Source organism: Urocampus carinirostris, chromosome 10, assembly GCF_059441175.1.
Source record: "Urocampus carinirostris isolate Australia breed hairy pipefish chromosome 10, RoL_Ucar_1.0, whole genome shotgun sequence".
In the NCBI taxonomy this organism is placed as follows: Eukaryota; Metazoa; Chordata; class Actinopteri; order Syngnathiformes; family Syngnathidae; genus Urocampus; species Urocampus carinirostris.
In genome coordinates this window covers 43,487,954-43,511,568 of record NC_142358.1, presented here as the reverse complement: position 1 = coordinate 43,511,568, position 23,615 = coordinate 43,487,954, and the positions used below count along the sequence as shown (strand labels likewise).

Below are 23,615 nucleotides of genomic sequence, written 5' to 3'. Positions count from 1 at the left end.
TTACTGCAACGCTGTTTTCTTTTAAAGATGAAACCCTATTTTCAGGAGGTAAAGCAAAAATGTTGCGTTTGGAATATTTGAAGCGATTGAAAATCCTTTATTCATGGGCAAAGTCTAAAAAAAACACACACACAAGCACCAATTCGCAGTCCAATAGCTCTTTATAGGATAATTTAGGATTGTTCCATTTCAACAATAATACTCCATAACACCACTGGACGGTTGTCATTGCACTAGGCTATTGTTCTTATCCACTCTACTGTAAAGTAGGCTTAAACATTTTTGCTCAAAGGTGTGTATTTCTAAATCAATTTCATGTTCCCTTTTGGCGTTGCCTAGTCTTCCTGTCTTTGTTTCTCACCACCCCCACGGCTGTCCAGGGAAATGGTCGTTTTCTCTTTGTCTGAGACATTCCACACTTGTGACTGCAATAAAACACAGCGCAGAGGGGGGAGGTTTTCAGAAGGAGTTTGGCCAGAGAGTCGAAAGCTCCCTTCTCCAACTGCAGTTGTCTAGAAAACTCAAAAAGTCTTTGCTGGAATTTCCTTCTACGATTAGCCAGTATTTTTTTTAGCTCTCCCACACGCAAGTGGTCGTTTTAGACCCAACATCTACAAACACTACCCTGGAATTATTTTCCTATTCATCCTATCATTCTTGTTTGATCCTATTTTTTACTTTAAAGTCTTTTTTGACATGATTGTCATGGCGTGGCACGTCTAATCTCGTTGTAACGTTGAATCACATCGACAAGCTCTTTTGTTGCCAATTGATGGATTTAAACTGTAAATATGTTATTCTACTGTTGCATTATCTTCTTTGCATACTGTGTGCCTTTCTTGCTTGTGTTTGAAGAAGGAGGAAACAAGATGTTCACTAAACAGCCGACACCTATCTGCGGCGAGATAAGGGACCTCTCTGACCGCAGGCTCGCCTAGTTTCGTTTACTATAGAATATGATAACATGTTATCGTATAAACAGGTCTCAACTGTTTATTTTGTCACTCCCCCTCCCTTTAGCAGAAGAGACCTTATGTAAATTAGGGCCCTCCGAACACAATAAAAAGGCAAGGAGCATGAGACTTTTTTAGAGTGTCCAGTAGTCTGCATTATGTAGACTATGGCCATCTCTCCTTGCAAGTAAGTCAAATTCACGTTCTCTGTGTCTTTTTTGTATATTGGTTTTGTTTACATCTGTTGGGTTAAACCTGACACCAATCCACCTGTGACAGGTCTCAGATGAGTGTCACTTTCAAAAGTTACTTTTGCAAAGGAATGTTTTTGCAGGGCTGTCCGGTCTGGGTTTTAATTCCCGAAGCTTTCGAAAGAATCCAAACGTTTGCGGTCGATTTGGTCCTGGAGCGCCTCGGGGATGCAGTGCGAGCATTTGTAATTCTCTCGAATCCAGCGGCCTCCGTCCGTGTTCTCGATGGCTACGGCTGCCACACCTGAACATGGGAAAACATTTTTATCTGCGACAAATCGAAAAGTCAGATCATAATAATTATTGACCGACGCTTTACAAAAGGAGCAAATATTGTAATGCTTCATTAATACATTTTTGTGATTCATGCGTTTTTTACCTCCCGTCTCGATGACCGAAATCCAAAATCAAGAGCCTAGTACAAAATGCTGCAGGCAGGCTTTTAACTAAGACAAGAAAGTTTGATCACATGACCCCGATTTGAGCTAACCCTGCATCGGCTCCCTGTTAGATTAAGATGGGATTTGAAGGTTCTGTTGGTAGTATACAAAACCATGCATGGACTTTCTCCCTCATATCTTTCAGATTGAATTTCCCCCTATGTTCCCGTCCGGAGCCTTCGCTCTGAAAACGCTGGTCTACTCGTGATCCCAAGAGCCAAGAAGAAATCGGGAGGATCGAGAGTGTTCTCCATTTGGGTCCCAGTACCCTGCCCTCTGAGATCCGATCTGCAACCTCAGTGGAATTTTTTAAATCTAAGCTTAAACACACTTCTACTCTATAGCATATGAATAACCTATATTTTATGTTGATAATGTGTGTATTATTTGCCCTCATGTAGGTTTGAGATCAGGGGATGCTGTCATAATATTCTGTAATAATAGTTTGCAATAATCTGCGGTCTGTGCAGCCCTTTGAGACTCTTTGTGATTAAGGGCCAAACAAATAAACAGGACTTGACTTGACTTAACTGACATTACTACTAGATGCAGTACTACCTTACTCCACTACTTTATAAACAAAGACAGTTATTTATAGTGACCTTTAAGTTTTGAGGACTCACATACGTCAAGAGATCAAATAATAGTATCCCGGAAGGAAGTGTATATCTACATCAAAAGTACAGCTGAATAGTTATGCTGGCGCCTAAGTGCATTGAATCTCGATGTGAATTTGCAGGGTTATAGTACCACTTTGGTCCGACAGAGGCCGCCTTGAGACTGTTTTTATAAAAGTATCTTGGTTGGCTGGTTGGAGGCCATAACCACGCGGGGCGAAAGGGCGACATTTCCTGTGGCGTGTCTTGGGCAAGTACAGCCCATTTTCTCATTGACCATTGCATCATCGCAAACAAAATTGGCGTAAAACGGTCAAACGCTACAAATACTGTATAGCAATTTTCAAGGGAAGAGGAAGTGCTGCACAAATACAGAACAAAAGAAATTGTGAAAATACATTTGTTAAAATATCTAAAGTAAAAAGAAAAAAAATAATGATGATAGCGTTCATCTCAGCACGAGAGGCAGATTTTTAGGCATATTATATATCATTTGCACTGTTCCAAGATTTGACCAAAACAAAAACAAATTGGTTGACAACAGTTTGAAATGTGGGTTTACATTTTTGGGCAGATATACATTTTGCTACCCATACACATTTAGTTAATTGCTTTCTTGGTTTTTGTTTTCTGTGATAAGTCCAAATATATAATGATCTTGGGATAAGGTTGGTAGAAAATACTGTCTTACACATTTGCAAGTGTATAGCATACATTTTTATGTATTTTTATCTATTGTTTTTATTCGAGAAACACTTGGATTTCTCGATCTGTCCAAAACGTCAATATTCCAATACGGAAGGAAATTAAAAATGCGCTTTAAAAAAGATTATTTGACCGATTCATCGATTTTTAAAATAATGGTTAGTTGCAGCCCTAAACTAGATAGTTACTTTCAGAGTAACTTTTTGGTATCAGTATTTTGAAGGGTGACTGAATTACATTTGAAATAAAAGTAGTTAGTAACTGAAACGAGTTACTTGAACACTGATAATAAAGTATGTGAGAGTTGAAAGTGGGAAGGTCCGACCTACGACGGTGGCGCCCATCCTCTCCAGCAACTGGATGGCCGCCTTCATGGTTCCTCCGGTCTCGATCCACTGGTCCACCAGGACGACCCTGGTACCTTCAACACACGTTCCACCAGTGAGGGCTTGTACAACCCATCAAAGTAACTGCTGCAATCCTGAAAAGTGGGAAGTCGGAGTTTTCCAACAGCATTGGGATGACACTCGAGGTGGGATGTTGAAGAAATCATATGGACCCGGACTTCATGGAGTTGCTCCTATCTGACGTGACTCGACAACGTGACGATGGCCGTGGGAACACAGACGATGAACGGTAGCACACAATTTATGAACGAAAGAAGGCGGTATACAGTGTGCGCTATTGACCTCAGCTGCTGTTTTTCCTCCACAATCTGAGTGTTTGAGAGAAGGCAGATATGTCTTTTCATAAGATTCACAGTTTACATTCACTTAGATGGCTCTGAGGTCGTATCTGGTACCATCCGAGCGGGATGAATCCGACTTCCCAATTTTTCGAAAAGCAACGCGAGTCGGGCGGCTCACCCGGCCGGATGACGTCTTCTCGGACCTCCATGGTCTTGTGTCTCCCCGTGTAGTCGGTGTAGGTCTGCTGTTGGCTGCTGACGCACAAATGACCCGCCTTGCGCACCGCCAGAAAGCCTTTACCCAAGGCACTGGCTGCCGACGACCCTGGTTCGACCGTCAAAGGTAAAGTGCAAATTTAGAAGATGACGAGGATGTATCTCCTCATCATTCAAGCTGAATGTCCCTTTAAAGGGCTACTGTAGAACATTTGATGTTGGCAAAGGCCCAGGAAGGTTCCACATCATCAAGATTTTTTTTTTCCTCTGTTCTTCCAAATGCAAGGTGGCAATCATCCATCCATCCATTATCAGCACCGCTTATCCCCAGTAGGGTCGCGGGGGTGCTAGAGCCCATCCCAGCTATCTTCAGGCAGTGGGCAGGGGACACCCTGAACCGGTTGCCAGCCAGTTGCATGGCACACAGAGACAGACAACTCACACGCTCATTCGAACCTAGGGACAATTTGGACCGGCAAATGTTTTTGGAATGTGGGAGGAAACCAGAGTGCCCGGAGGAAACCCACGCAAGCACGGGAAGAACATGCAAACTCCACACAGGAGGTTCGATCTCATGACTTCAGAACTGTGCCGCACACGCGCTAACCACCGCGCCGCCGTGCTGCCCGGGTCGCAATCAATTCAATGATTTTAATCTCGAATGCGACCACTTGTAGGCAGGCAAGCTGCAATTTCTATGAAAGGAACCTTTTTTTTTTAACGAGTCCTAAGGTGACCCAACCACCCAATGTTGAGGGCTATGCAGGGAGGCAATGGGTAGCATATTGTAAGTCTTGGGTATGACTCGGCCAGGGATCGAACCTCTGCCCAACCAGTCTCAGGGCGAGCACTCAACTGTAAGTACAGTTCTACTTGGCTGCCAGAATGATCCTGCCGTTGTCTGTGTATTTTTTCTTTTTTTTTTCTTTAAATGTACATAGTGTAATATTTGACCAGGAGATGGCATTGTACAGTCTAAAAGAAAACCAGTGCCCAATGAGCACAGTGTAGCAGCAAGATGCCAGACAAACATGGCAGTGACTACTAGGTATGGAATTTGCTGATTAAAAGAATGACACATTTCTTGACCTATGAATATCTATAAAAAATAACATTGCTTGATAGTTTATGTATTTTTTCCTATTATTCAAATCAAAGTTTTAAATTCTATATGATATGTACTTGAATTCAATATATCAACTTGGCACAAACAGCACTTCCTGAGATAAAACATGAAATTATTTGGGCACTAATTGTTCAACAAATACTATCATTTCCTCAATTTTTCCGCCTGGTCAAATAAGAAAGAATGCATTTCTAACAAATCCTGTTTGCATGCTATAAAAACAAAAGGATTTATAATTTGACTTTTATATTTAAAATTAGAAAATAATTTTATTTAATAAGAATATTTAAATCTGTACAAACAAAACTGACATTTTAGATGAACATGAAATAAATATATTCTAGCATCCTATAAACACATCATTTTCTTTCGTTTTTTTGTCTATGGCATGAGAACGGAAAAGGAATTTATAATAAATCAGGTTTAAGTAAATTGAATTGTCTTTATCAATGTTGTGAGATTAAAAATGGAACTCCAGAGTAAAAATGTAATAAAATGATACTATATTAATTGATCACTAATTATTGAAAACAATTTTGTAATGGGGGTCTTGTGGAGCCAAATGTGGTCATTGAACACTTTTAGAATGTAAATGTTGCTTTTTTTTTAGCAAAAAATATGACTGCTTAGTGCTATTTCGAATATCTTCCAAATGTCATGATTACTGATGCGGGGCACCTGCGGCTGCCCCGTTGGCGCCAACAGCCACGGACCCTGATTGGCTGTTGGACTCTTTTTAAACTCTTCCTTTCCTGGAAGAACCCGCCAGATCGTCTGCAAACCTATGCTCCCAGCTAGGCAAGCTTTTTGTGACTCTCCGACTCTATCCTGCCCTGTTTCCTGTCTAATACCTGTTGCCGACCTCTTTTCGTGACCCGTTTCTGTTTTTCTCCTCCGCCCTGGCCATCGACCTGGTTTTCTCCCTGTCAACGACTACCCTCGCTCGACACGGAAGAGCCACTTCCGCGTTCCCGCTATCTGCTACCCGACGATCATCGGATCGTGGATGCAAGCCCTGTTCTTTTTTTTAATAAAAACGGAGTAAAACGAAAGCAATTGGGTCCCGTCTCCGTTCCTGGTCTGTGACACCGATCTCTTGTTGTTTCCTACCTAAAATGAATCCCATGGCATCGATGCCAGCCACCAAGTCGATGACGTCCCGGCGGAAGGGCTCCACCAGGTCCTTCACGCAGTCCGCCAGGGCCTGGGGGGGGACCAAAAGCAGATCGGTGGGCGGAGCCTTCCCAAATCATCCAATCAAAGTCCATACCTGGGAATTGCAGTAAAGTCTGGAGGGGTCCAGCCAAGCAAAATCCTGCCCTTTGGTGTTCGGGGCCATGAGCCCCAAATACCAGCCCGGAGTGGCGTCCGTCGGGGCCGGCTCCCAAACGTCCATGTTGCGACTCGGTTGAAGGGGCTCGCTCGGACTGGCGAGGCGACGGGCGGCGTTCGGCCCCTCGGTCTCGGGGGGAGGGGCCACGCTTTAAATAGCCACCCAAAGGGCAGAGTTCACGTGACACCTGTCAACAGGACATCAAATGTATCGGCAATCTGTAGCAGCATCCATTTCAAATACTTTTTCCAACAAAAAAAGGGGAAAAAAGTCAACTTTGGCACCGGGCCCGTTTCACATTCCGCTTAAAGTTTTTTGGCCTCATTGCGGTGGGCCGCCATGGGCGTTGCTATGGCAAAGAGAGGATCGGGATGAAGCTGGGGGGTAGCGACCAGGGGGGGGGGGGGGGGCAATAAACAGTACCTCAAATGGCCCCATCTTAGCATTTGGGTCAAGTAAGAAAAAAAATCTCCCCGAAAAACCTCTCACAAAGTGACAGTATGTTGAAAATATTTTGTCAACAATACACTTTTATTGAAAAGGTAGCACTTTTTTTCATCAGACATTTTTCTAGAACAGTGTTTTTCAAGCCTTTTTGAAGCAAGATCCACTTTTATTTATAAAAAAGTTGAGGCACACCGTCCGTCGAAAATGTTTGAAAATGAAATTATGTCAAATATTTCATTGCACTACCTCATAAGCAGATAATTAGTATATAAAAAGAAGAAAATAATACTTCAAATAAAAAAGAATGATGTGCTTTATTTATGTTTAGGGGCGGCAGTGGCTCAGGAGGTAGAGCGCTCGTCTTGGGATCAAGGGATCCCAGTTCGAATCCCGGCTCCTCCGTGTTACATGTCGAAGTGTCCTTGGGTAAGACACTGAACCCCTAAGACCCCCAATATGCAGGTTAGCGCCTTTCATGGCTGCACGGCCGCTATTGGGAAATGTGAAGCACACTGTAAAGCGCTTTGGGAAGTCTTGACTTGAAAAGCGCTATATAAATGCAGATCATTTCATTTCATTTCATTTCATGTTTTTATTTTTTACAGTGCAGTCTTAAACCACTTTGTTAAACAAATTAAGTTATTAAATTGACTGTGCTACCTCATGAGCAAATAATTAGTATAGAAAAAGTACTACTGCCACCTACTGATATGGACGAGTATTACAGTTCCTCGTCTGAAGAAAGCAAAAATACCGAATAATGGCCTGATTTCTTGGAAAAGTAAAATTGGGCAAATTCTAGCAGCACACTAGACAAGGTCTCACGGCACACGGGTTGAAAAACACTGTTCTAGCAAATGATCCCCCTTAAAAAACGCCATAAAATAAGCATTTAGAAAAAAAATATCCATGCACTTTTCAAATTGAAAGGTTTCATTTCTAGAGAAAAAATGTCGGAAAGCAATCTTTTCAGTCTAGTTGAAAATGACCATACATTTAAAAAGATGTAGCAGTAATTACATTTTTGGACGTACTTACACAGAAATATATGACAGGCGCATCGGTGAGTGGTTAGCATGTCCACCCCACAGTTCAGATGTCCAGGGTTTAATTCTAGCTACCAGCTTCCCTGTGCAAAGTTTGCATGTCTCCCCATGTCTGCACGGCTTTCTTTGAGGCACTGCGGCTTCCTCCCACATTCCAAAAATATGGATGGCTCCAGATTGGCACGAGGTTGTGAATGAATTTTCTGTTTCAGTGTGTGCCCTGCTACTGGCTGGCAACCAGTGGAGGGTGTCCCTGCCCACTGCTTGAAGACTGCTGGGATAGAATCCTAGAGACGATAAACGGACAGAAAATGGATGGATGCATAAAGTGGCCGCCAAAACAAACCGCGGAGCATGGCACCAGATAGACTTTAGCGGCTCCTTACATTGAAAAGAAATTCATCGATTAAATCGGACTCTGAGGAAAGTCAGAAGAGCGTAAATAAATGGTGATCACCATTTATTGGGTTTGGGAAGAAACTGAGACGGTGTCTGGAGATAATGAAATATATAGGCTGCAGGTCCTACTGCTACGGCTAGGCTACCAACTCTCTTGAGCTACCATTAAACCGAGTTTGTATCTCACCAACTTCAGATGCATTACCTGTGAAACGGATGACCTTGAGCTACAACTCGAGGGAAACTGCTATATTTGGGACAGTTGTATTTGAATCATTGCAAAGACCTGGCTTTATCCGAGGGTACCGGATGCTAGCTTGCAGTTAGTCGACTGCTCCCTAAATCTTTTATAGTGACATTAAAGGCCATTCTTTCAACAGTATTTCTGGGTTCTGGGCTTTTATTTGTAGATCTATAGTTGTTATTTTGTTACAGTCGTATACTCTCAGTTGGTAATGACGTCATCTCGAGGTAAGTCTCCCCCATGGGGGTCTTTGATGAAGGTGCGACGCTATTTCAGATGTTCACTTTCCGCGGGGGTTCTGGGCCCCATTAATAGCAAAAACTGGGGCATTAATGTAGTTCTTTTTCGTGTGAATGAAAGGGAATTCTACGTACTAATACTATTGGTAAGTGGTATCAGCATCAATGAATTAAATTTGAGCATAGTATCAGTCTGAAAATTTCATTTCATGATTTTCCTGCCTTTGCACTGTGTCCCTCATCCTGGTTAATGGGCGTGCAGAGGGAGGAGGGGTGTTCCCCGGAGGGATGAGAGGGGGGCGCCTGTGCATCCATCGGTGCACCCCCGAGTCATGAGAACAACCCCCCTCACTTGTTTACATCCAGCTTCACATTGAATCACGTCTAATAGCGGCTAACCCCTCCTCACTCAGTCCAAGTATTAAACATCACACCACTCAAGTGGGAGGGGGCATAGCAACAAACCCCCCCCAGAGGAGCCGCCCGACGCCACGGCAATCACTCGCCATGTGGTGGCTGGTCCTGGTGGTCCTGTCGTACCTAGACAGGGAGCTGGCGGTGGACGGCGCCCTGGGTCCGTCCCGGGGAGGGCTGGCCGAGGAGGACGGAGGTCCGGGGGCCACCGGGGCTCCGTCGGCGCTGAGGAAGAGATCCAAAAGGGGCTTCACGTATCCCGGGACCCTCTGGTGCGGCGCCGGAAACATGGCGGACCACTACGACCAGCTGGGTAAGACCTCGAGGACTTGTTTCGAAATCTACAAATAGAAAAACTTCCAAAAAATGTTTTTAGGGGAATATAAAGAGACGGACAGCTGCTGCCGCACGCATGACCACTGCCCTCACGTCATCCACGCCTTCTCTTCCAAATATGGGCACAGGAACTTTAAGTGGCACTCCATCAGTCACTGCCAATGCGACCAAACGTAAGCACACAGTGTCAAGAAAGGCATTTTTGGGGAAATCAGGCCTTCATCATTTGCCACTCGATTTATTTCCAAATGTAAATAAACATGCACTTAGGAAAACATTTATATATGCATAGATAACTTATGTGTTTTTTTGCCTTTTAATCAGTTTCAAATAAGAAATGATATATTTTTTTCCATACGCAGGGTGGATGTTGCCATAAGAAGAGTTCATAAAATAGAATTGAAACCACCACCTAGTGTTTACTATGTTTGTGTACTGTAATGCTAAATGTAATTCACCCTGGTCATCCTGGAAGGGGGATTACCACTTGTGAGGTCCCTTCTCAAGGTTTCTTTTTTCCTCACGCTGAGGTTTTGAGTTTTTCCTTGCCCGCATGTCGGTTTAAGATCAGGTAATGGTGTCAGTGTAATCCTGTGCAGTCCTTTGAGACATTTTTGTGATTAAGGGCTGTATAAAGAAATGGGACTTGACTTGACTCTGCCGTGTCATACCTAAGATTTGTAATATGGGTATCCGTAGCTTCCCTTCTTGGCGCTAAGCATTAAGGGTTGGAATGGGTGGGTTTGCTCCTGAAGACAGGTGTTGCGATACGTGGGCCGGGTAGAACGATCTTCGCATCATTTAAGGTGCATGGTCGCATGTGCGTGTATGGGAGCTGACCCTTGATTGATCAGGGTAAAGGCGCAGAAGAAGATAGAGATAGATAGATAGCTACTTTATTCATCCCCGTAGGGGAATTCACACTTCCAGCAGTATCCTTGTGTTGTTTATCAACAGGATGGCCTCGGGGTGCAGTGTTGTAGTTGTAGTTTAGCAACAGCAGAGTGGATGACGTCACACGCTAGGCCAAAAGTTCGACGTCGCTGCAGCAGAAGGAAATCTTTGTGCCCAGGGTTACACCGCCTCGTCTTCATGTAGATAGCCTCCTCTCCGCTTCCCGAAGGCTTTTGTGTCTCTGTCTGTCCTAACAGCACTGAAGCCGGGTAGCTCCACCTTAGCGTCCGGGATGCTAGACGTGAGCCACGTTTCCGTAAAACACAGCAAACGGCACTCCCTGTACGCTTTGATGTCTTTGACCAGCACAGCCAGTTCGCCGGTCTTATTGGTAGAGAGTTCACATTTACCATGATTACGGACGGTACCGAAGGCTTATATCGCCGCTAGCCGCTTAGCCTTCTCCTTAGCTCCAGCTCTGTATCCACGATAGGGCCCCCTCATCACACCGGCACGAGAATTCTTCAGGGCAAGGAGTTGATTCCACTAATAAAGGCATTTTTGTGTGTTAAAACCCATAACCATAGGATAGAAAGTCATCCAAAGTGTCAAACGGGACGAAAAACACCGAAGACAGAAGCAGACACTTAAAACAATAAATTACAAAAAGTGCGAAATAACACAGAGCTGCTGGAAAGGCTGCCGCTTGCGGCTGCGCCTATAAAGAAGAAGAATTGAGCTTCTTTTGATAAGCAATCCAGATGGAGAGCGCCTTTGATGGATTTGTCTCTCCTGACCGAATGCTGTGCGTAATTGCTTTTAGAGGGCATTTATTTTTTTGTACGAATCCGAAAAATGTGAAATAAAAGATGTATTTTTCATCTTAACCATATATCCTGAGTTTATGACCACTTGCCACACTTTTGACTTCATGCTAAATTTAAGAAAAAAATAAGAATGATCTGATGATTCGACTAATCGTTTAAATAGTCGATGACTTAAAATAACAGTAAGTAAAAGCCCTACTCGTGAGTAATTGGCAGGCCTCACCCTGCAGGTTGAAAGCTTGCCTACGCCGGGTCAACGACACGACGTCACGTGTGATGGGCCAGGCCTTCTTCAACGTGATCGGAGCGCCGTGCTTCGATCTCATCTACACCGAGCAGTGCGTCGAGCGCCATTGGATCGGACCGTGAGTGTCTTGCGCTCTTATTGGCCGGCCGCTCGGTCCCGCCTTCATTTTGCTTCTGACGCTTCTAGATGCAAACGCTATGAGACGCTGCCTGTGGCGGTGGTAAAGGAGGCTGTGCCGTACGAATACGGGGGCATTGCCGAAGCCCCGCCCAAAATGGAGGACAATCGCAAGCAGGGGACCGCCACGCCAGCCTCTCCATCCGACCCCTTGAAACCTTCCCCTAGCCACGTGCTCCCCACCTTCACTACCGCGTCCGCTGCCAAAACAAAGAAAGTGCCACAAAGCTCGGAACAGAAGAAAAAGCGAATGAAGGGTAAAGCTAAGAAGAAGAAAAAGGTAACGGGGCGGAATAGGAAGAAAATCTTTGCTCAAATTGAAGGGGGAGCACCGAATAATCACAAAGAAGTTGAAAGCGTTCCTCAGGGCAACTCCATCAGCATCCAAAGACAGAGCGATGCTTACTCGTCCAGTGACAACATGAAGCACCAACCCTTCATGAAAACTGCCAGGTTGGGTTGGCCTTCTTCAGAAACCAAGGACACGATACCTTTGGTTCCCACTGAGCAGATTCCTCAACTTGCAAAGAACATCACTTCTGTGCTCATGTTACAATCAGGGCAGAAGACCCTGAAACCTGAAATCCACTCAAATGACACCTCAACTGTCAAGTTCACAACAACAAAAGAAACCAAACCTCAAGCTGTGTCTCTGGCAACAGACAAGCTAGAAACAGGACCTCAAGCTGGGTTTCCAGCAAGGAACAAGCCAGAAACAATACCTCAAGCTGGGTCCTCAGCAAGGAACAAGCCAGAAACAAGACCTCAATCTGGGTCTCAGTCACCAAACAACCGAAAAACCAGACCTCAAGCTGGTTCTCCAGCAAGGAAGAAGCCAGAAACTAGACCTCAATCTGGGACTCGAACAACAAACAAACCAGAAACGGGACCTCAAACTCTGTCTCCAGAGAGAAATGAGCCAGCAATCTTAACATTAGCTAGGTGCCCAGCAAGAAACAAGCCAGCAACCATACCACTAGCTGGGTCCCCAGCAAGAAACAAGCCAGAAACTAGACCACCAGCTGGGTCTCCGGCAGCTAACAAACAAAAAACTACACCTCAAGCTGTGTCACTAGAAAGAATCAAGCTGGAAACCAGACCTCAAGTTGGGCCTCCAGCAACAGAAAGGCCACTGATAGAAGGCAGGAGAAAATACTCGCTTCACCAAATTCTTCAACCTCAACTTGAGTCCACAGGAAGGGGAGGACAAATTCCACATGCGACTTACTTTGAAATTAGCTCTCAACATATTCTGGTCCACACCAGGAACCCAAACACTGTGACCCTTTCCACAATGACATCACAACCAAACAAGCTAATCCCTGAAACTTCAGACGAGAACACCACCAAACTCGTTATCACATCTCCAACCACAGACATAAAAACCTTGCAGAACGATTTTCGGTCCGAAAAGAAGCGACGGAGAAAAGGCCAGAGAAAGGAAAAAGTCATTGCAACTTCTTCCAAGGATCTTGCTCAACTAGAACTCCAAAACAGGGACATTCTTCATAGCTTTCTGATATCGCAACCTGAGATGGACTCCATCGATATCCCGAATGTCGTCACAGTTCCTCAAAATTTCCCTCGACCCGCTGCCTACTATATTGATGCCCAGAATGAAACCGGCCCCAAACCTGCATCTTCGAGAACCACAACCCTAGCAACAGTTCCGGAGCAACCAAGTACTGGTGAGATGCCAACTTGTACCAGGCCACTGGACGTCAGTAGGAACCCTTCTGAAGACAGAGGAGACAAAGAGGGCTTGGAGGAAAAGAGGGATGAAAGGTCTGATGAAGTTCTAGGACTGCATAACATGAAAACACCCAGGTCTGTAGAAAGTAGTCAAAAGACAAAAGCACCTGCTCCCGAACCAGTAAGACCCAACAAACGAAGAACCCACTCCAAGAACTTTGGGAAGACAGCCACCATTGCTGAAGCCCACAAAGGGTTTTCAGTTCCAGAATTGCCCAGTTGGACAGGAAAAAACCTTAAAACCTGGAGCCTTCAAGTCAGCGCTATGCGACGTTCAATCGAGAGAGCCAGAATACAGTTTGCCTGCAAGAAAAAACGAAAAGCCGCTCTGGTGGCCAGAGAGCAATGATCTATTTCCATGTTCTATCCGACCCAATTGTCTTTGGAATCCACAATGGATAACATGGACGAATATCTTGAATAAAACCGACAATCACCAGTCGATTTCGTTTGAGTTTTTTAGTAGGATATCGGTCTCACTTGGTTTTGCATTATCGATTCTTCAATTTTCCTTACTTTGTTTTTTTTAAACTCATCCTAGCTTGCATGAGGCTACTATGGCTACTTTCACAATACTGAAGATTGATTCCATTTTAAATGCACTATTGTCCGCACCAGATAGCGGACAATAGTGCATATATATACACGTCTCACCTTAACTCCACTTCCCGTCAGCCCCCGTTGTTTTTGCCCCTTCTTTTTGATTCGCCCGTGGAAAACATATCAGAATAAGTCTCTAAAATAAATACATTACAAAAATATACAGTTGCAAATACTTATTATACATGGTTACACATATTTACAAAGAAAGACGGTACACCGAGAGAGTTTTCAAAGCTTTAATAATAATATTATAACTTTCATCCCGAACCGTGCCTGTGAAGGGTAGCAAAACGCTACTAGCAACACGCTTGCAACGCAGTAAATGGCTCTGTTCAAAAAACATACCGTACTTATAATAATCACGTCAAAACGTCCTCATCTTCCTCCGTATAACTGACGTCATCAAAGTCGTCTTCCCCAGTATGGGAAAGAGACTATGTCATGTAGACGTCGTCCCACGCTCCCTTATTTAAAAACAGGCTTTAATTTACCACACAGGTCATAGGGGCACCTGGCATTTAAAATAAATTAAAAACACATAACACTGTGTAGATTTTTTTCATTCATCACTTGTTAGGGATTGTATCTGCCTTTTTATTTCTGTGTCGTTTTTATTTGCTATTTATGACTTGCTTGTTTTATTGTTGTTTGATATTCTGTGTACAGCAACCTTGGGTGTCCTGAAAGGCACTATGAAGTAGAATGTATAATCATCATTATTATTATAATCATTATTACTCGCAGGTCGAAAAACAGAGCAATCGTAGAGAAAGGCCCTGTTCAATCCAGATCCAAAACACAACGGACACTCATGCTTGATTTATGCACGCGGGATTATGGCGTCATGCATCTACTGATTGAATGTTAAAAATTTGTAAAATTTACTGTTGCTTTTCTTTTTCTTCTCTCCCAGCATTTTATCAACAAATTGACATCAGGTTTATATGTTTAAAAGGTCTCACGTTGAGCCTCGAAGATCTTTTCCCCTGAGCACATTTTAGCCACTTGGCAAAAATAGAACAATGCGAGAAAAGCACAAAAGTACTGAACAGACTGCTCTCGGTCCCTGCCCGTCTTTGATAAAACTGGATGAGATCCCTCTTAGCCAGGTGTGTTCAAATCAAACAGATGCAAGGGCCAAATAAAAAAAGGAAGCAACAAGTTGAGGGTCAGACTGATTGAATGTTGAAAATTTATAAAATGTGAACGTACTCAAAAGCGAGATCATATATTCCACTATGATTAAATGAATAACGCAATCTTTTCGAATTGCTCTTTAAGTCATCTTCATTTTTTCTGGCAAATATATTGGATGTCAAAATAACCCTAAATGAGAGAAGCTGCTATTATTCAGATACTTTAGGAAATGTTGTCTAAAATCACTTCAAAAAAAAAAATACAATTTCCTATCCACAGTGACACAAATACACAACAGAATTGCAGTTGAATAAATGGTCTTTTTCCACATGATATAAAAGTACAATGTCAAGTCAAGTCAAGTCAAATTTATTTATATAGCCCTTAATCACAAAAATGTCTCAAAGGACTGCACAGGATTACAGTTACAAAATGACACAATTACCTGATCTCAAACCAGCATGCGGGCAAGGAAAACTCAAAAACCTCAGTCTGAGGAGAAAAGAGAAACCTTGAGAAAGGACCTCACATGTGGTAATCCCCCTTCCAGGATTGACCAGGGTGAATTATATTTAGCATTACAGTACACAAACATAGTAAACACTAGGTAACATGTTGAAAATTTCTCCGGAAAGTGCATGACATCAACGACGCCCCCAGCCTGCAAACCAGTCCAGAAAGTCTATGACGGCCACGACGCTGCCTCCCGTCTCTGCCAGCCGGTAAATGCAGGGGTTGACATGCTGCAGGTCAGACGCCGGTCCGCTGACCCATCCCAAATCATCCTTCTCCTTCGTATCAGCCAGGCAGGCGTCGGAAAAAGACAGGACAAAACAGAATATGAGGTGGGCATCAATCATATGCTTTGGAATAGAAGTGTGTCTTAAGCCTCGATTTAAAAACTTCCATTGAGGTTGCAGATCTTATCTCCAGAGGCAGGGCGTTCCATAACACCGGGGCCCGGATGGAGAACGCTCTCGAGCCCGCAGACTTCTTGGCTCTCGCAGTCACAAGTAGACCGGCATTTTCCGAGCGCAGACTCCGTGCAGGAACATAGGGGGAAATCAAATCGGAGAGATAAGAGGGTGCAAGCCCATGCAAACATTTATATGTTAATAAGAGAACCTTAAAGTCACATCTTAAGTGGACTGGGAGCCAGTGCAAGTTGGCCAATACAGGAGTAATATGCTCAAACTTTTTGGTCTTAGTCAAAAGTCTAGCTGCCGCATTCTGAACCAGCTGCAAACTTTTAATGCGAGACATCGGGAGACCAGAAAGCAATACATTACAGTAATCAAGCCGAGAAGTAATAAATGCATGAATTAAAATCTCTGCATCTGATTGGGACAGCATCGAACGAATCTTCGCAAACAATGCAATTGGAGGGCTTCTCCTTTCAGTGGAAGAAAGCGATTTAGAGAGCAGCGAGTAACCGCGACTTCTGCAAGGTCTCCGCGATAAATACAATACGAGAGTCACGAATGTAGCAGTTTTTTACTAATTGTAGCTCCAGGTCATCCACTTCATGGGCGATGGATCTGGCGTTGGTGTATAGCCACGTTCGGCAGTGGTGGCTAAAAGATCATTTTTGTTTTTCTATAAGGCACAAAACGTGTAGTGTTCCACTCCACAATCATGCAGATATGTTCCAAATATTCCACGTGCCATGGTTTTCGAGGAATGATTTCTCAAAGTACACAGTCTGACCTCATATCCCCAAGCGATGTGACGTCACCAGAAGACAACAAGGACCAAAAAAATGGCGGGATCTGTTGAAAATAGACCTGCTTCTGATTAGCCGGCAGTGTTAAACCTCGGAATGTGACAATTCCTGATGGCCGAACACTGCGTCACTCAATGAACAAACTGGAACTATAAATCCTATGGTCATGAACTTTGGGTTATGACCGAAAGAACACGATCCCGGATACAAGTGGCCGAAATGAGTTTCCTCCGCAGGGGGTCAGGGTTTTCCCTTAGAGATAAGGTCAGAAGCTCAATCGCCCAAGAGGGACTCTGTGTAGAGCCACTGCTCTTTAATAAAACTAAAACTCATAGTTAGGGCAGACAAGTGGGAGTTTTGATGAGAAAGGTATCCGGCTAAGCTCCCATGTATTGTCTTTGTAAGGGGCTAAACAGTTTCCTCCGCAAGGTGTGCGGGTTTTCCCTTAGAGATAAGGTCAGAAGCTCAATCACCAAAGAGGGACTCTGTGTAGAGCCACTGCTCTTTATTAAAAATAAAACTCATAGTTAGGGCAGACAAGTGGGAGTTTTGATGAGAAAGGTATCTGGCTAAGCTCCCATGTATTGTCTTTGTGAGGGGCTAAACAGAGTTTCCTCCGCAGGGTGTCTGGGTTTTCCCTTAGAGATAAGGTGAGAAGCTCAATCATCCAAGAGGGACTCTGTGTAGGGCCACTGCTCCTCTGCATAGAGCCACTGCTCCTCTGCATTGAGAGGAGCCAGTTGAGGTGGCTCGGGCATCTGATAAGGATGCCTCCTGGACGCCTCCCTCGGGAGGTGTTCCGGGCATGTCCCACCGGCAGGAGGACCCAGGACACGCTGAAGAGACTGTGTTTCTGGGGCTGGCTTGGGAACGCCTCGGGATCCTGTCGGATGAGCTGGAGGAGGTGGTTGGGTATAGGGTTGTCTGGGCTTCCCTTTTAAGGCTGCTGCCCCCGCGACCCGACCCCGGATAAGCGGAAGACAATGGATGGATGGATGGACGGAACTATAAATCCTTGAAAAATACCCAGTGTTTTGCAGTTACTCAGTTGCATGGATTTCGGTTAACCGTGCAGTACTACCCGGAACAACTTTTTACAGTCCACGTTTGAAAGGCTCGATGGCATTTTGGGTTCGATTTGGGTTGGCCTTTCTGGAGATGGCAGAGCCGGCGACCAAACTCGCGGGAAAAGGCGAATCAGGCTTTCCCCTAACCCACTTTTTTCCGAGTAAATGCACACGACGGAGGCCGGCCGGCCCGGATGAAGGGACTGGGGCTCTTTTGTTCCAGCCGCACTTTGACCCGGTTCTCGTGACCCCGACACGATTTGGAAGCCGGCTCCAATTCTCACGACACACTTGAGCGTCTTACCTTCATCGAGCAAAATCGGACAAATCCTCAGCTGACTCTCACATGCTTGCCTGAGACTTGGCAAAGCAAGCGGTTGGGCATCTTTCCCGAAACTCCGTTTCATCAACGTTGGCCTAGCCTGTAAAAATACACGAGACAGAGTGACAAACCAGTACTAGATGTCTTTTAGAGGGCTAAATTAGCTCTAGTGCCTTTCAGAAATGATTTAGTACGAAAAGTCAATTGGGCTACGTCCTAATTCAGTCCGAAAATCGTCATTGTTCAATTGGGTCACGGGTGTCAAACAGGCGGTCCGCGGGCCGGATCAGGCCCCCTAAGGGATTGAATCCGGCCCGCGAAACAACGCTGAGGGAAGTGCGAGAGAATAACGAGCTGCAGGTTGAAACATGTCCACTTGATGTTGCCAAAGCCAGGTGCCTCTCACAAATGCTGTACTTCTCTCTCTCTCTCTCATTCTCTCTCTCTTCCTCCCTCTTTCTCGCACTCTCTGTCTCTCTTTTTCTCTTTCTTTGTTTGTCATTGTGTCTTTCGCGCTCTGTGTCTTTTTACCTTATTTTGCTCTCTTCCTTTTCTTTCTTTCTCTCATTCTCTCTTTCTATCCTTCTCCCCTTTTCTCTTTCTATTTCTCTTTGGATTCATTTCTTTCTCTCTCACTATTTCTCTTTTTTTCTCTTTTGTTTCTCACATTATCTCTCTCTCTCTTTCTCCCTTCCTCTCTTTCTTTGTCCCACCCTCTCTCTTTTTCTCTCCCTCTCTTTCTCTCTCTTTTTTTATCTACCTGTCCGGCCCCCGAGAGAGTGTATGTTCTGTCGTGTGGCCCCCCGAGTTAAAATGAGTTTGACACCCCCGAATTAGGTGTAGTAAAACTGGTTTCTTGTAAGGTCGTCAGATTCATTCATAAACGGAGCTACATCTTTGCCTTGTGACTGGCTGGAAACCAGTTCAGGGTGTCCCCTGCCCACTGCCCGGGGATGGCTGCGATGGGCTCCTGCACCCCCGCGACCCTACTGTGGATAAACGGTGCAGATAATGGATGGATGGATGGATGGATGTAGCTCCATCTTATTCGTCATTTTATTGGCAGAGAGAGTAAGCAAAATATAAACAGTGGCATACAAACATTTTCTTGTCTACCTTTACTTCAAAATCATGTCTAATTATATGTTGTAGGAGTTGCTAGCAGTACAATATTCAGTTTGTAATGTCATTTCTTTGTTTTCTGATTTCAATTTTTGTGGGTAAGATTCAATTTTCTTGTTTTGATTTTGAATATTTGATCAAGTTTAGCAGACACTCAAAATAAGGCGAGAAGACATCAATGGATTTTATAGCCTCAAGTAGGACCAAGAGCTTTCTGATAAGAGAATTCATCCCTTCTTAAAGCCCTCCTCCAAGGCACCTCTTTTTTGTTGTTATATCTTCCAGGTTACAAAATACAGATCACACCATGGGTGTGTAATCCAAGAACAGCAAGACAAATGGCCGTTCGCTAAAATGACGCACTAGTCGAAAGAACAAATAAGGAACTGCCATCCTAATAAATCTCCTTGTCCGCTTGTCCAATCGTACAAAACGTATCAATATGTCTTCCCTGCAAGAAAGAACGAGCACGTTTATGTATTATATTTGTGTATTGTCAAACTGATTTTAATACAAATATTTTTCCGTTTTGTTAGTTAGTTTATGTTGTGTTGCGCCTCAATTAAAAGCCACAATCAAACAAAAGCATCAACAGATTGCTATTAAAAAGAAAAAAATGACTTAATGGCTTGACTTTCTAATAGGTTGCTAATACTATCACTAATTCTATTGTTTGGGGCACCAACTCGGAATCCTAAGTCTCACTATCGCCCTCTGCCTTGACAAAATAGAAATGCATGCCTCTTTTCGGCAAAGTAATACAAGTAATGTATTGATAGTGAAATGTGAAAATTTTGCAACTTTAAAGAAAAAAAAATACAAAACTATTGAGTTAAAAGAGAAAGTTCTTTAGCAATGAGCATACATCACCATTTCATTTTTAAAATTGTATAATTCCAGGATTGTTGCATTGACCTCATCTAACGTGGTCAGAATTTAGCCCACCAAAAGTAGTATTTTCGACATCTTGAAAATCACATTTTTTTCAACTTCTAATCTTCAATTAAAATAAAACAGTGGCAACTACTTAACATATTTCTGGACGTTTTTCTCTCCCTGACACAATTTCAAGGCAAAGTTTTGAGATGTTGCTCAAAAATATTTTGATTGATTTTGTAGGTGGGGTGCGTCATTTGAAAGCTTGCAGTCACGACTTTAAGCCAGGAGATGTTAGCAGAGTAACACATGTTTTGCATTTATTTCTTTACAACACTCGAATCAACTCTTCTTTTTTTATTTTTGGGGGGGTTTGTTCCGCTCCAAACAGGCCTGATAAAAATACAATAAAAGCAGATAGACGCAATGGAAAATGAAGCATAAGGGATCTTTGAACTTAGTTGGGTATTGTTAACACATTCTCAAGAGAGAAAATATTTAACTTTGATCTTTTTGAAAAACCTCAAACTATACACCCCACCTTAAGCCCGAAAATGGGCAAAATGCCCAATAAATTACGAAAAAATAAATTTCCTTCATAGTTAGTCCAAGAGAAAAGGCTGGTAAACAATTTCAATTTCAAGTACGTGTTTGTTAAACGTACTTTAAAGGAACGTTTGTATCGCACGAAAAGTTAGCTAAATGCTAGCTTAGCTCACCCAGCTAGCTCCGTGATACACAGGACAAGTATGACATTGATTCTGTCACTGCCTTTGTTTTAATTTCAAAGTTCAGCCCTTGAAACAATAACTTAAAATATTTCATAAAAAGACAAAAAAAGAAATAAAATAAAGAAATAATTGACTTCGTACCTATTTTAGTTGTTTCGAGAGCCCCCTCTTCCGTCTCTACCAGGCATTGCTAGTCGAGTGCTGAACTTTCATCAGCTTCAACTGAATAACTCTGTGCATAGCGATGCAAAACGCACTCCAAAAATGTGTATTAATTAGATTTTTTTAATCATTCTCAATTAATTTAACAGTTTCATTATGATTTCATAGATTTTTCCCCCCGGATTTTCAAAGTTTTGGCTGTCCTTGGGTCGTTGAATGAGTATCATTTATTTAATTACATTTTATTTCTAAAGAACTTTACAGCCAATATATTATCACTCAAAGTGTTCTATAAAAATCAACAACTCATACATAGACAAACAGAATGGTTCAGATAACATAAACACAATGGTTTATGGTGAATGGTCTACCTTTATATAGTGCTTTTCAAGTCACTGAAGACCTCCCAAAGCGCTTTACAATGTATTTCACACACTTACCCATTCACACACACACACACACCGATAGGGAGTCAGGCATGCAAGGTGCCTATTGGGGGAATTAGGGGTTCAGTATATAATTATTGCCCAAGCACACTTTCGAAATAAAATTATTTGGGGATTCTTTTTAAATCAGAACATTGATGTATATTAAAATAATACAAGTCTTTAGTACTAGTTTACTGTATAGTTGGTGGTCTGTGCAGCCCTTTGAGACTCTTTGTGATAAAGGGCTATACAAATGAAAATGACAACTTCTTTTCACATTTTTGATAAATATTTGCCATTTTTATATATGTGGTTAAACGAATAGTAACAGAAAATATATAGATAACTGTGGCAAGGCACAGACTAACCAGGTGAGGAAAAGGACCCGAGTGAGGCTTATCCACACTGACGGTAGCAGACGAGCTCAGGTAAGGATTTTCAGCCATGGAACCACACCCTAACAGAATAAAAATAGAAAAGAACTGCAGAACAAAAACACTCCCCTCCGTATGTGACGTGTCCAGAAAATGTTTACATAACAGAAGGAGAACTTGACCGAGAATTTGGGATCTAATCCAATTATAGACGGCGGTTATGTCATGGAGCATTGAGCTAATCTGCGGCGTCATGCGCCTCCAAGTAGGTTAGCGCGGTTTGCTCGCACAGCCAGATTTATATTTGGAAAACTCAAAAGGCTGCAACATAATACTCTCACATTTAGAAATACAAAAATAAAAAGCACTTCTCTAGACGAAAGCAAACGAAAGTGCACAAAATGTATTTGTTCTTTCTCAGTCTTTTCACTTCTTTCCAGAACACTTTTCTCTTTTCCTCAAAGTTCACTCCTATCTTCTGACAGCATTCATCATTTACTTTCCTTTTTGCCGCTTCCACTGCCGCTTTTACCAAACTTTTCTTCACTTTATACCTTTCATACGCATCGCCACTCTTATCTTGCAGCCACTCCTCAAAGGCACGTCCCTGTCACAGCCTTTGAGACAAGCCTGTGGATAAGAGAGTACTGGGTTGGTTTGGACACATGGAGAGGATGGATGAGGAGCCATTGTTGAAGAGGATCTACAGAGCAGAAGTCAATGGAAGGAGACCGAGAGGAAGGCCGCCAATGACGTGGATGGATGGAGGAAAGAGGTCTAAATCTAGTGGAAGCTAGAGCTCTTATGGTGATAGGAATGAGTGGAGAGGTGTTGTCAAAGGATAGTGGGATGTTTGGATGCGTTCTCAGGGATGGGCAGGGCACCCGTATGATGCGGCAGGGGTAAACCAGTGAAAGCTGTCGAACAGAAGAGTGTGTTGTGTCACCCTGACCCGAGTGGCATGGCCGTTTCATCTGGAAGGACGAAAGCATGACCGACTTGGGTGCCGGGGTGCATAACATGTTTGGGTGTTTGGGCATTTGGATTGGCCATGGTCCAAAAAGATATTTTGTTTGTGTTTTTGCTATTTTTTTTCCCTATTTAATTTTCTTTGTTTTTGTGCATGTGTTTGTCTTGCTCTCGATCACCCCTCTCGAGGGATATGACCAGGGTAGATAGATGTCTAGATAGATAGATAGATGTATAGATAGATAGATGTCTAGATGTCTAGATAGATGTCTAGATGGATAGATAGATAGATAGATGTCTAGATAGATGTCTAGATAGATGTCAAGATAGAAGTCTAGATATATGTCTAGATAGATAGATAGATGTCTAGATGTCTAGATGTCTAGATAGATAGATAGATAGATAGATAGATAGATAGATAGATAGATAGATAGATAGATAGATAGATAGATAGATGTCTAGATAGATGTCTAGATAGATGTCTAGATAGATGTCTAGATAGATAGATAGATGTCTAGATAGATAGATAGATGTCTAGATGTCTAGATAGATGTCAAGATAGAAGTCTAGATATATGTCTAGATAGATAGATAGATGTCTAGATAGATGTCTAGATAGATGTCTAGATAGATAGATAGATAGATAGATAGATAGATGTCTAGATAGATAGATGTCTAGATGTCTAGATAGATGTCTAGATGGATGTCTAGATAGATGTCTAGATAGATGTCAAGATAGATGTCTAGATAG

The 23,615-nt window shown here is 43.1% G+C and overlaps 2 protein-coding genes across 5 annotated transcripts; one reads left to right on the top strand and one right to left on the bottom strand.

The window, feature by feature from the left end:
* Nucleotides 1-142: 142 nt before the first annotated feature.
* On the bottom strand, nt 143-21,119 carry LOC148358991 (uncharacterized). 4 transcript variants are annotated; one of them, XM_088345929.1, is made up of 7 exons: nt 21,074-21,119; nt 18,186-18,303; nt 6,267-6,516; nt 6,107-6,200; nt 3,833-3,979; nt 3,292-3,387; nt 143-1,448 (listed from the first exon to the last, which is right to left on the bottom strand). In XM_088345929.1, exons 3-7 carry the CDS (start codon nt 6,390-6,392, stop codon nt 1,306-1,308), a joined length of 606 nt encoding a protein of 201 aa, XP_088202055.1. In that variant the 5' UTR covers nt 6,393-6,516; nt 18,186-18,303; nt 21,074-21,119; the 3' UTR covers nt 143-1,305. The 4 variants fall into 4 exon arrangements, with proteins under 4 accessions (XP_088202055.1, XP_088202057.1, XP_088202054.1 ...); XM_088345931.1 differs by lacking the exons at nt 18,186-18,303; nt 21,074-21,119 and adding an exon at nt 9,245-9,367; XM_088345928.1 differs by lacking the exons at nt 18,186-18,303; nt 21,074-21,119 and adding an exon at nt 9,207-9,344.
* On the top strand, nt 9,212-14,332 carry proca1 (protein interacting with cyclin A1). The gene is made up of 4 exons (XM_088345926.1): nt 9,212-9,431; nt 9,495-9,627; nt 11,406-11,540; nt 11,609-14,332. Exons 1-4 carry the CDS (start codon nt 9,212-9,214, stop codon nt 13,698-13,700), a joined length of 2,580 nt encoding a protein of 859 aa, XP_088202052.1. The 3' UTR covers nt 13,701-14,332.
* Nucleotides 21,120-23,615: the final 2,496 nt, after the last annotated feature.

Excerpts from the sequence above, each read along its gene's own strand:
- LOC148358991 (XM_088345929.1), bottom strand. The coding sequence starts at position 6,392 with ATGGACGTTTGGGAGCCGGCCCCGACGGACGCCACTCCGGGCTGGTAT. Across the intron at positions 3,980-6,106 it reads TGCCATGGGATTCATTTTAG|GGTCGTCGGCAGCCAGTGCC; the intron begins GTAGGAAACAAC and ends CGGTCGAACCAG. Across the intron at positions 3,388-3,832 it reads AGAAGACGTCATCCGGCCGG|GTACCAGGGTCGTCCTGGTG; the intron begins GTGAGCCGCCCG and ends CGTGTGTTGAAG.
- proca1 (XM_088345926.1), top strand. The coding sequence starts at position 9,212 with ATGTGGTGGCTGGTCCTGGTGGTCCTGTCGTACCTAGACAGGGAGCTG. Across the intron at positions 9,432-9,494 it reads GGACCACTACGACCAGCTGG|GGGAATATAAAGAGACGGAC; the intron begins GTAAGACCTCGA and ends AAATGTTTTTAG. Across the intron at positions 9,628-11,405 it reads CACTGCCAATGCGACCAAAC|GTTGAAAGCTTGCCTACGCC; the intron begins GTAAGCACACAG and ends CTCACCCTGCAG.